This window comes from Penaeus japonicus, unplaced genomic scaffold (genome assembly GCF_977035675.1).
Source record: "Penaeus japonicus unplaced genomic scaffold, GWHDUDI00000001_assembly GWHDUDI00000007, whole genome shotgun sequence".
In the NCBI taxonomy this organism is placed as follows: Eukaryota; Metazoa; Arthropoda; class Malacostraca; order Decapoda; family Penaeidae; genus Penaeus; species Penaeus japonicus.
In genome coordinates, this window is record NW_028234409.1 from 8,267,022 (window position 1) to 8,279,521 (window position 12,500).

A 12,500-nucleotide genomic window follows, 5' to 3' on the forward strand; every position below is an offset into this window, starting at 1 on the left:
AGCGAGGAGGGGCGTGGTGTTGGGGGTGAGGGTGGGATAAAGGGGAGGGGGATTGGAAGGGGTATGGAGTTCACTTTTGAACGAGGTTACTGCCTGAGGGGCCTTACGGTTGGTTATGTGGTTGCTGTTTGTGTGTGTGTGTGTGTGTGTGTGTTTTAGTGCATTTGCCGCTGTCTTTTCATATCTAAGCATCTATAACTATAATTATTTTATGTAACTTATATTCCTTCGTCTTTCCAACACAAAAGAATATATATTTGAAATTTCCAATCATAAGTAGAAGAACAAAGAACCTAACAAAGAACACACGCAGAAAGAACAAGAACTATTCCACATAAAATGCATTTATCGTAGACCTTGAAACCATAACAAGTAGGAGAACATAACAAAGAACACACGCAGATAGAACAACAAGAACAGCAAGAACTATTCCACAGAAAAGCATTTATCGTAGACCTTGAAACCGGTTTTGCAGCTTACGTTGAATGTCTGTTTACCTTGCAATGGTGTTCTCTGTTCTGTTCACTGCGAAATGAACATCTGGACTTGTGTTATATTTTGGTATGTTTTATTTGTTTGATATTTATGTTCTTTGTTTTTTACCTTACTTTGTTTATGTGTTTGATGTTTTTTTTATTGTTCTGTCATTTATCTATTCGTTTAGTTTAGTTATCGTAATTGTTGTTATTCTTGATATTATTCTTATCATCATTCTTTTCATTATCGTTATCGTTGCCATTACCATTATTACCATTATTACCATAATCCTCAATATTATCAATGTTGTTTTTGTTACAGTTTTTTTTATCACTCGCAAAGGATATGTCCTATGCGTCAGATTTACATAAATTTAGCCTCAGGAAAGAACCTGATTATTTTTTTTTTTTATGACGAACCACATGCCCATTAGCAGTGGCGCTAATGATTGGCTGTGCTTTGAGTAATCGTCTCTCATTTAGTTGGAAACCTGAGAGAGGGTAAAGGGATGAGGGGAGAAGGAGGGGGAGGGAGAGGGAGAGGGGGGGAGGGAGAGGGAGGAGGGAGAGGGAGATGGAGAGGGGGGAGGGAGATGGAGGGGAGGGGAGGAGGAGGGAGAGGGAGATGGAGAGGGAGGAGAAGGGGGAGGGAGAGGGAGATGGAGGGGAGGGAGGAAGAAGGAGAAGGGGGAGGGAGAGGGAGAGGGAGAAGAAGAGGGAGGGAGAGAGAGGGAGAGTAGAGGAGGGAGAGGGAGAGGGAGAAGAAGAAGAGGGAGAGTAAAGGAGGGGGAGGGAGAGGGAGAAGAAGGGAGAGGGAGAAGAAAGGGGAGGGAGAGGGAGAGGAGGGGAGGAAGGAAGATTGAGAAGAGGGAGGGAGAGGGAGAGGCAGAGTTAGTTAGAAGAAGGGGAGAGGGAGAAGAAGGGGGAGGAAGGAGAAAGAGAGGGAGGGAGAAGGAAGAAAGAGGGAGAGGGAGACAAAGGTACAGAGCCATACCGTCCCTCCCCCATCCATTCAGAGGGGAAACCCCGAACGAGGGAAAAGTCAAGCAAACTTCTCGTAATGGTTTCCCCTCCCCGTTTATCGATTTAAGTCGCGGTTTACGGTGTGTGTGTGTGTGTGTGTGTTTGTGTGTGTGTGTGTGTCATGTACCATGTCACCGGAACCTTCTAGAATGTCGCCGCTACTGGGATTATAAATCATGTTAATTGCTTTTGCATCTTCATTAGGGCGTGATTATACCCTGGTGTAGGTATGACCTTTTAAGGGTGTGGATGATCTTCGTTGAGAGATTCTTTTCTTTCGTTTGTTCTCTCTCTCTCTCTCTCTCTCTCTCTCTCTCTCTCTCTCTCTCTCTCTCTCTCTCTCTCTCTCTCTCTCTCTCTCTCTCTCTCCTCTCTCCTCCTCTCTCTCTCTCTCTCTCTCTCTCTCTCTCTCTCTCTCTCTCTCTCTCTCTCTCTCTCTCTCTCTCTCTCTCTCTCTCTCTCTCTCTCTCTCTCTCTCTCTCTCTCTCTCTCTCTCTCTCTCTCTCCATCCTCCTATCACTGCCTCTTTCTTTTTTTTCTTTCTTTTTTTTTTTGACTCTTCCCTTTTCTCTATCTTTCTCTTTCCTTCTTTCTATATATATACATACACACACATGGTTATACAATATGAAATATTAATGGCAACCTATGACATATGACATCATACAATACAGTATAAAATAAAATTGCATTAGCTGACAATAGTAATTCCATAAGAGCATCGCCATATTAAAGATCAACCTAAGTGCCGGTTATAATAAGAGATTATCATACGCCACAAGGCCACCATGATGAAGATATACGCAAAGTAATTTTTTTTTCCTTTCTTTCTTTTTTATACTGTTTAGGACGCGGGCGAGTAATGCTTTTTTTTTTTTTTTTTTTTTTTTTTTTTTTTTTTTTTTTTTTTTTTTTTTTTTTTGGGGGGGGGGGGGATACCTTGGGACTGTGGCGTAAACTTTTTTGTGTGTCTAGATATATGCATACGCACGTATAGATACACTTGCAGGTAGACGAACACGTGTGCAGATACCCATACCCATACCCCCCTCATCCCCCCACCCCCCACCTAACACACGTACAGACACGCACGCAGGTAGATGGCGCTGCAAAGAAGGAATAGACGTGTTTTTTTCGAAATTGCAAGGTTGTTTTGTGAAGAAAAAAAGACGTTGTTTTATTGCTGTTATGAATGTGTATGGATGATTCCTTTTTCTTCTTTTTTGTCGCTTTCTTGCTTTTCATTCTTTCTTTTTCTTTCATTTTTTTTTTCTTTTGCTTTCATCATGTCGCTTCTTTTTCTTCTTTACTTCTCCACTTAATCATCATCCTTCTTCTTTTTCTTATTATTATTATACCTCTTCTTCATTTTCTTCTTCTTTTTCTTATTATTATTCTTATTATTATTCTCCTTCTCCTTCCTCGTTTTTTTCTGCATTTTTTTTCTCTTCATCTCCTTCCTCTTTATTTTTTCTTTTTCTTATTATAGTACTTCTTCTCACTCCTTTTCTTCTTATCTTGCTTCTTCTTCTTCTTCTTACTTTTCCACCTTCTTCATCTCCTTTTCCGCCTTCATCTTCTCGTTCTCTCCTTCAAGATGTGACAGGTGTGTGGTTCAAAAGTAGAGCAGGTGCTAAATCGGACAGCTATGGGAGCTATTTTAAGCAGGTGCATTAGACATTGACTAATATAGGTGTTTTGCGTCGACTAAATACAGGTGTTTAGTATTGACCAATAGAGGTACAGGTATTTAGCGTTGGCTAAACCAAAGGGAATAAAAGGAAGTAAAAGGAAAGGGGCAAAAGATGGGAGTTTGGTGTAGATAGGTATAACAGATGTTCATATATTAGGAAAGACGTTTGTGCTGGACACACACACACACACACACACACACACACACACACACACACACACACACACACACACACACACACACACACACACACACACACACACACACACACACACACACACAAAGACTGACAGACAAATACAAATACCACCATTACCATATGTTAAAACGATTTAATATGTTTTTGTCTTGCACCAAAATCCTTTAAGAAATGTACCAATGTGCTCATGATAGGAAATACGAGTTCAAAAGCACACCTTAAACAGGTGCGACTTTGCAAGCACTCTCTAAAGCAAATACGTATCCATGCAATATTGCAAGCACTCTTTAGCCAAGTGGGGAAGAGGGACCTGAGCTCGTAAACACTTGCCAAAGCAGATATAAAAGGGGAGGGATATAAACCTGCAAACAGTTTTCAAAACAGATACGAAGGGAACCGAGCTTGCAAGATCTTCTCACAAAGTAGGTACAAAGGCGGGAGTTCCTCAAAGGTGATGTAAAGGGGTACAAACCCGCAAGCACTGCCTGAAAGCAGGTGCGAAGGTACAGAAGGCCCTTAAAGTAGGTGCGAAGGAATGCCAATTCTTTAAAGTATATACGAATACCAGTTCCTTAAAACAGGTGCAAAGGACTGCGAGTTCGAAAGCACTCTTCAAGCAGGTGCAATGGCGAGTGATACGCGGCCGCAAGCACTTTATTGCAAAGCCGGTGTGAAGGGGCAAGAGGCAAGACAGGTGCAAGAAACTCAACGAGACGCAATGGCCGCGAGGAACGAGTGGGCGCGAGCCTGCAACTTTAATATTTCATTTGGTAAACTCGCGCGCGCGCTCGTGTGTGTGTGTGTGTGTGTGTGTGTGTGTGTGTGTGTGTGTGTGTGTGTGTGTGTGTGTGTGTGTGTGTGCGTGTGCGGAATGTCTTGCGTCCCCTTATCGGAGCCCGGGTGTTTTATTACGTGTTTTTTGTCGATTCGAAGTGTACTTTATACTGTGTACTTTCTTTTCGTTACATGTAGATATAATCGTACTTTTTACGTAACATGGTTGACACGCTGTTATTATAATATCGTTGGTAATCTTTTGGCATTTACGTAACAAAATAAAAAGATAAAAGTAATTGCAGCACTTATGATACACACACACACACACACACACACACACACACACACACACACACACACACACACACACACACACACACACACACACACACACACACACACACACACACACACACACACACGCACACACACCAATCACTACAAATATCAGTCCGTATAAGGATTACCACCGTCGCCAGATAATCTATGCCAGTGTCAGCTGATTGGTCTGATTGGACAGTCATTCTAATCTCTCTCTTCTCCCCCCCCCCTTCTTCTAGGTCCGTGTGGAGGCAAGACGACTGGCCAATCCAGACTCTGCACCTTCTTTGAGAACCTCGGCTGGAAGGTAAGGATTTAAGGATTCACGAGTTTTGTTTGTTTGTTTGTTGTTGTTTATTACGATTTATAGGAGTGGGGTTTCTTTATATAGCTGTTGTTGGGTTTCTAGTTGTTGTTTTTATTATTATCTTTTTTTATTGTTGTTGAGTACGTTCCTTCAGTGTGTTAGAGAAAGTGTCAGTCTGTCAGTCAGGCAGCCTTCCACCATGTCATATGTGTATATGACAGTGACCTTACCACTTGAGTACGCGCGCGAAATAGGCAGAGGTAAACTTGACCGAGTTCGACCTAGGCGTGGCACGAATGACCTGACCTGACTAGGGTGGGGCACTCGAAGGAAAGGTCGACCGTCCGTCGGCAGGACAATACCAGGCAGGCGGCGCCCGAGTGTCTCTTTAACCTTCCTCAAGGTCGACTGTGACGTCACCACACTTCTCCTGCCCCCCCCCCATCCCCCCTCTCTCTCTTCGTCCCCTCCCCCTCGCATCCCTCTTCCACGCCGCTGTTATGAATACCTGGGTTTTAAAGTGTGTGTGTGTGTGCTTTATGTGTGTATGTATTTGTGTCTCTGTCTGTCTGTATGTATGTCTTTGTGTGTGTGTCTGTCTTGTCTGTATGTATGTATGTTTTTGTGTCTGTGTGAATGATGTATGTATGTGCGTGTGTCCGTGTGGATGGTGAATGTGTGTGTGTGCGTGTGCGTGTCTCTTGCATCATCTGCATGTCTGTATATTTGTGTGCATGTTTGTATCTAAGTGTCTGTGATTTGCATCTATTCATTTCCGTGTCACGTGAGTAAGAGTGAGAGAAGTGTCAAGCGGAGACGAGGAAATTGTCAAGAAAATGACACGAAGCGTGTCAAGAGATTATGCAAAGGGTGTCAGGCGGAGGCGGTGGGAAGTCTCAAGCAAATATATACATAGCGGGTGTCATGCAGAAAAAAAGTCAGGCAAGCACTATAGAGGTGTCAAGCCAAGCCATCTGTGTCAAACAAACAAACAAAAAAAGCAGAGCGGTGTCAAGTCGGGGTCATTGAATTGTTAGGCAAAGTGTCAAGCAGGATGTTAAGCAGGACCAAGTAGAAGATCAAGGTGCCAAGCAGGAATATATAAAGAGGAGGGTGAGGGGGGGTGCGGGGAGGAGGAAGAGGAAGAGAAAGAGAAGGAGGAGGAAGAGGTAGAGAAAGAGAAAGAGGAGAAAGAGGTAGAGAAAGAGAAGGTGGTGGTGGTGGAGAAGGAGGAAGTAAGAAGAGAAAGAGAAGGAGGAGAAAGAGGTAGAGAAAGAGAAGTATGTGGAGGTGGGGGAGGTGGAGGTGGAGAAGGAGGAAGTAAAAAGAGAAAGGGAAGTAAGAAGAAAAGGAGGAAGAAGAAGAAGAAGGAGGAGAAGGAGAAGAGGTGGGTAGTCAGTTCACGGGAGAGGCACTGCTTATAAACCCCCATCACTCTATTAATAGGACTTATTGATATGACCGTTGCTTGGGACTATGGCCTGTTATAGGAGCGTGAGTCAGGGAGAATAGCAAGACGGATAGGAGGGAGGGTGAAGGAAATGGGGGAAGGAGGGAGGGTGAAGGGAAGGGGAAAGGAGGGAGAGGGAAGAGAGGTAAGGAAGGAAGGGAGAATGTGAAGAAGAAAAAAGAGGAAGGACAGGAAGGGAGAGGGAGATAGAGGAATATGAGGATGAGAGGGAGGAAGAGGGAGAGAGATAGAGAGAGAAGGGGGGAGGGGAGCGAGAAAAAGAGAGAGAGATGGGGGCGAGAGAGAGAGAGAGAGAGAGAGAGAGAGAGAGAGAGAGAGAGAGAGAGAGAGAGAGAGAGAGAGAGAGAGAGAGAGAGAGAGAGAGAGGAAGAGGGAGAAGAAAAAGAGAAAGAGGGAGAAGAAAGAGAGAAAGAGAGAGAGAGAGAGAGAGAGAGAGATAATGATAAAAAGAAAGAGAAAGAAAGATAAGAAGAAGGAAAGAAAATCTATTGCTAATAGGAAGACTGGAGGTGAGCAGAGCGTCCATAATCCCAAATCACTTTAGTCACCCCGGCAAATCACTCCTTCCACCCTCTCCTCCTCCCTCCTCTCCCTCTCCTCTCTCTCCCTCCACCCCTCCCCTCCCCCTCTCCTCCCTCTCCCACCCCCCATTCTTCTTCTCTCCCTATCACCCTCCCCTTGCCCTCTTCTCCCTCTCCATCCTCTCCCTCTCCCTCTCCCTCTCTCTCCACCCGCCCCTTCCCCCTCTCCTCCCTCTCCCCCTCTCCTTCCCCTCTCCTCCCTCCCTCCCCCTCCTCCACACCCGTCCCTTCCCCCTCTCCTCCCTCTCTCCCTCCCTCCCCCTCCTCCACACCCGTCCCTTCCCCCACTCCCTCTCCCTCTCTCTCCCTCCCTCTCCCTCTTGCCCTCCCCCTTCGGTAAGGCTTCTGAAGGTGCTTGTCCCTTGCTGTGCGCACGAGGTGTACTGGGGCTTCTGCTTCAGGTTGGTTTTTGTGTACATACACTTTGGCGAGAGCAGTGTACACAGCTGCGGATGTGTGTGCACTGAGATCATTTTTGAGAAAGGAGGAAGATAGCTAGCTGATGGAATATTCATACTTACACACGTTTACACACGCACACATGCACATGCACGCGCGCGCGCGCGCACACACACACACACACACACACACACACACACACACACACACACACACACACACACACACACACACACACACTCTCTCTCTCTCTCTCTCTCTCTCTCTCTCTCTCTCTCTCTCTCTCTCTCTCTCTCTCTCTCTCTCTCTCTCTCTCTCTCTCACGCACACACTCACACTCTCACACACACACGTATATACACCTACACACGTAAGTATGTATGTACGCCTATTGGTATGTCTGAAGTCGATGTCCTGGCATCATTTGCTACTGCATGATTAGCCAAAAAAAAAAGGAAAAAAATCCAGAAAATAGCAGATAAAAAACAAGGAAAAAAACAAAAATCCGGTTTCAGATCAAATTGGCTAAAATCATGCAACACGAAAACAGTACAGTATTCCAGAAGTTTTCCTTGGCATATACTCAATAGAACAAAACTAACTTAAGAAAAAAATGTAACATGTTTGTGACGTAAACAACATTTTTTTCTAACAGCGCCAAGGTTATCAGGCTAAGAATTTAAATGAATGACGCACGTATTTTCAATCACAAACTTTATAGACATATTATGTGCGACGTAAATAACAACAACAACAATAACAATAACAATATGAACACCGCGCACTTCCGAGTATTGCATGAGGTTTTAACAATAATAACGACAACAGGTGAATGTACTAAGATTCTAAGGGTCACTGGGTACGTCGCTCCAGTTGCAGGCTTTGTCTTTCTTGATGTATTTGGGTTTTTTTTGCGGAACGTTCTGCAAAAATTGGGAGAGAGGGGGAGGGGGAGGGGGAGGGAGAGAGAGAGAGAGAGAGAGAGAGAGAGAGAGACAGAGACAGAGACAGAGACAGACAGACAGACAGACAGACAGACAGACAGACAGACAGAGAGAGAGAGAGACGGACAGAGAAAATGAGATAGAGAAAAGAAAAAGGGATTAAAAGAGATATAAAGAGAAAATGAGATAGAAAATAGAAAAGCAGATACAAAAAGAAGAGGAGATGAAGAGAGAAAAAGACGATGGAAACGAACACAGAAAAGAATAAACCAAAAAAGGACGCAAATACCTTAACCCTTTTATACCTCCACCAGCTACCTTATCACAGCGAAACCCGACCTATCATTTCCACAGCCAATTTTTTGCTCCCCCAATTTGCCCATTAAAAAGAATCAGTCATGATATTTAGGGAAGAAAAAGATGACGCAAATCAAAAAAGGAAGAAAAAAAAATGTCTCAAATCGATGCGGGAGAATAAATTAGTACTCTTTGGAACTGAACGCGACACGTGATACTTTCTTGTTAAGGGAGGGGGGTGGGGGTGAGGGGGGTTTATGTGGGTGGTGGGGGAGGGAGAGGGGAAGATGGAGGCTGGGTATCAGGGGTCGGGGAGAGGGGAGGGGGGCTATTGGGGTTAGGGAGAGGGGGAGAGGGAGATGTGGAAAATGGAGAGAGAGAGAGGGGAGGAGGGAAGGGGGGGGTTGAATTGGCATACGGGAAGGGATAGGGAGGGAGAAGGGGGGGCGGGGGGGGGGCACGGTTTTCCTTTTCTTGTCCAAAGAAATAATTGAAGGTCCAGACTCCAGACAGTCTGTGGTCGGCGCGTGATTGGGTCGGGCCGGCGTGTCCGCTTCGGCAGTCGCCCGACACTAGTTCCGCGTGGGTAAAGAACAATTACCCCCACCCACCCCCACCCCCTCCCCCTCCCCCTTTTTTGGGATGTTAAACTCCCCCTCCTCCCCCTCCCCTCTCTTTTCTCTCCTCCTTCATGGATGATAAACCCCTCCTTTCCCCCACCCCTCCCCCTTTTTTGGGATGTTAAACTCACCCTCTTCCACCTCCCCTCTCTTCTCTCTAATTCCCCTTTCTTCTTCCCCTTCATGGATGATAAATCCCTCCTTTCCCCCTCCCCTCCCCTTTTTGGGGATGTTTAAACACCAAACCAAACCAAACAAAAAAACACCAAAACGACCAACGGAGTGCCCTCCTCCCCCTCCCCCTTTTTTGGGATGTTAAACTCCCCCTCCTCCCCCTCCCCTCTCTTCTCTCTCCTTCCCCTTTCTTCTTCCCCTTCATGGATGATAAACCCCTCCTTTCCCCCTCTCCCCCCCTTTTTGGGGGATGTTAAACCCCCTCCTCCCCCTCCCCTCTCTTTTCTCTCATTCCTCCTCTTTTTCACCCTCCTTCTCCCCTCCTCCTCCTCCTCCTCCTTCCCCTTCATAGATAACAAATTCCTACCCTCCTCTCCTTCCCCCCTCCTCTCCCTCCTTCCCCCCTCATCCTCTCCCTCCCACCCCCCACCCCCTCAAAGGAGGTTTTAGGTTCTCCCCAATTAGAACAGAAATCTAAGACACTAAGACATAAAAGTAGACTGGGTATTGGGGGAGAGGGGAGAGGGAGGGATGGGGGGGAGGGAGGGAAATGGGTAGTAAGAGAGAAAAAGAGGACAGACAGACAGACAGATAGATAGATATAGGCAAGCATACACTTGTTAAAAATAGGAGCAAAAGAAGAAAATTAGTGGGAAAGACAGTGAGAGACAGACACAGACAGGTAGAAAGACCGACAGAGAGAGAGAAAGAGAGAGAGAGAGAGAGAAAGAGAGAGAGAGAGAGAGAGAGAGACAGAGACAGAGACAGAGAGAGAGAGACAGAGAGAGAGACAGAGACAGAGAGACAGAAGAGGGAGTAAAAGGTAAGACTCGATAAGTATCTGTAAGATGAAGCTGCAAGGATAAAGGCGCCTGGAGCTGTTGCCGCGCCCTACTGCCCTGAGGTTAGCGTAAAATGGGACGTTCGTTGACTCTTGTTTGTTGTTTTTTGTTTTTCGCTCCCTCTTCTCTCTTTCTTTCTTTCTTTCTTTCTTTCTCTTTCTCTTTCTGTTTCTCTCTCTTTCTCTCTCATTCTCTCTCTCTCTATCTATCTCTCTTTCTTTATCTCTCTCTCTCTCTCTCTCTCTCTCTCTCTCTCTCTCTCTCTCTCTCTCTCTCTCTCTCTCTCTCTCTCTCCTCTCCTCCTCCCCCCCCCCCCCTCTCCTCTCTCTCTCTCTCTCTCTCTCTCTCTCTCTCTCTCTCTCTCTCTCTCTCTCTCTCTCTCTCTCTCTCTCTCTCTCTCTTTCTCTCTCTCTCTCTTATCACTGCAAGTACCACTACTGCTACTGCTACTACTCGTGCAACTGCTACTACAACAACTACTAGTATCACATCTACTACTACTACTGGGACTGCTTCTACTACTACTACTACTACTACTATTGATACAACTACTACTGCTACTTTATTTACTATTACTACTACTATTACAACTGCTATTACTACCACTATTACTACTATTGCTGCGCCTACTCGTGCTACAACTATCAATCTACTATGAACGCTACTATAAGTGAAAACACGATGTGAGTGAGTATGGTTGTTATTCCTAGAATTAGGATTACAACAGGACACAAATCGAAAGAAAAAAAAATATATTTCTCTTCCGAAATGTCGTGGCGAAGTTCTTAATGTATAATATGAAAGAAGTTTTGTTACGCAACCTCGGTGTCGGATAATCCCTGGGATAATTGGAAAGGGATAATTGGTATTGTTATTATAGTGCATGGGATTTATGATAAAGGGAAAAGGAGGGATATGCAGGTGGAAACACTGGCGTTTTTTGTTGTTGTTGTTGTTTTTTGGTGTTCAAAATATCCGAATAAGGTGTTGTTTTGTGAAAGGTTGGAATAAAGTTGTGTTTAGTGGACATTGTTTGAGAATTGTTTAGATAGGGTGGTGCTTATTGAATATTCTTAAAGAAAGGTTAGAATAAAGAGATTTACTTATTGCATATTGTTTAATAAAGGTTGGAATAAAGTGTTGCTTAGTAGACATTATTTGAGAAAGGTTAGAATACAGTGTTTTGCTTATTGAATATTGTTTGAGAAAGGTTAGAACAAAGTGTTCCTTAATGTCATTGTTTAAGGAAGATTTGAACAGGGTGTTATTTTAGTGTCATTGTTTGATAAATGTTTTGATAGGGTGTTGCTAACGTATGAGATTTATTTGGTTGTATGATTAATAATGTAATAATGGCGAGTATTTGGCAGCTAGTGTTGATAAACTTATAACAGAACTTTTACATTTGTCACAAGGATTTCATTTTTCATTAACCAGTTGATTTCAATAAAGTGTAGACAGAAACAGTGTTAGACATTGTGAAAGTCAGGGAGAAACAAACCAAATAAACAAAAAGGAAAACAATAGAAAAACAAAAAACAAGTAAAAAAACAAAAACAATGTATTTCTTAAGGATTCCTCGGCGAGCTGAAGGGCTAATATCTATTTGTTAAATAAGGTAATTAATAAAGGTAATTAACACATAGCAAGATCGCCACGGGGTCGTCATCACAGCGAAATAGTTTTTTTTTTTTCTATTTCATGTTCCTTAGCCGAGCATCGGAGTGGGGGGGAGGGAACGACTTTGGGAGGGAGAGGGGAGAGGAGGGGGGGAAGACACCTGATCACGTGATGCTTACGTGATGACCAGAAGGGTCAGGTTCCCTCACCTTCCCTCCATCCCTTCCCCCTCCCCTCCCCCTCCCCTCCCCCATACACTCCATTAGTTCACCTTCGCCTAACCCCCCCACCCCCACCCCTCTCCCCAACTCTACTCTCCCCTACCCTCTTCCCCTCCCCCCTCCCCTCATCCCCATCCGACCCGATTTGTGTCTCTCTCTCATTTCAGGACCTTTCTTCCCCCTTCTCCCCCCCTCCCTCCCCTCCTCCAATCTCCCCCTATCTAAGGATACCCCCTCCCCCCCTCCCGTTATCTTCCCCTATGCCATCTCCCGCGAAGATTAACTGTAGGATTTTTTTTTCCTTCTCTAACCCAGTCCTAAGAGCGGCTTGTCCTTGGCTTAGTAATGCGTGTTTAGAGGAAAGGTGGAAGGCAGGGGGTTGTGTGTGTGGGGGGGGGGGAGGAAGCTAAGGAGGAAGGGGAGAAAGAGAGAAATTGGATATGGGAGAGGAAGAAGTAGAAAGAGGGAGAGGGAGGGAGGGAGGGAGGGAGGGAGGGAGGGAGGGAGGGAGGCAGGGAGGCAGAGAGAGAGAGAG

At 45.0% G+C, this 12,500-nt stretch overlaps 1 protein-coding gene across 1 annotated transcript in view; it reads left to right on the forward strand.

Annotated features, from left to right (window-relative positions):
* Ttd14 (TRPL translocation defect 14) overlaps nt 1–12,500 on the forward strand; it is a 98,768-nt gene that overhangs the window by 33,220 nt on the left and 53,048 nt on the right. Inside the window, exon 2 of the mRNA XM_043014357.2 lies at nt 4,729–4,796. Coding sequence (XP_042870291.1) covers nt 4,729–4,796 — 68 coding nt within the window. The remainder of the gene's footprint in view (nt 1–4,728; nt 4,797–12,500) is intronic.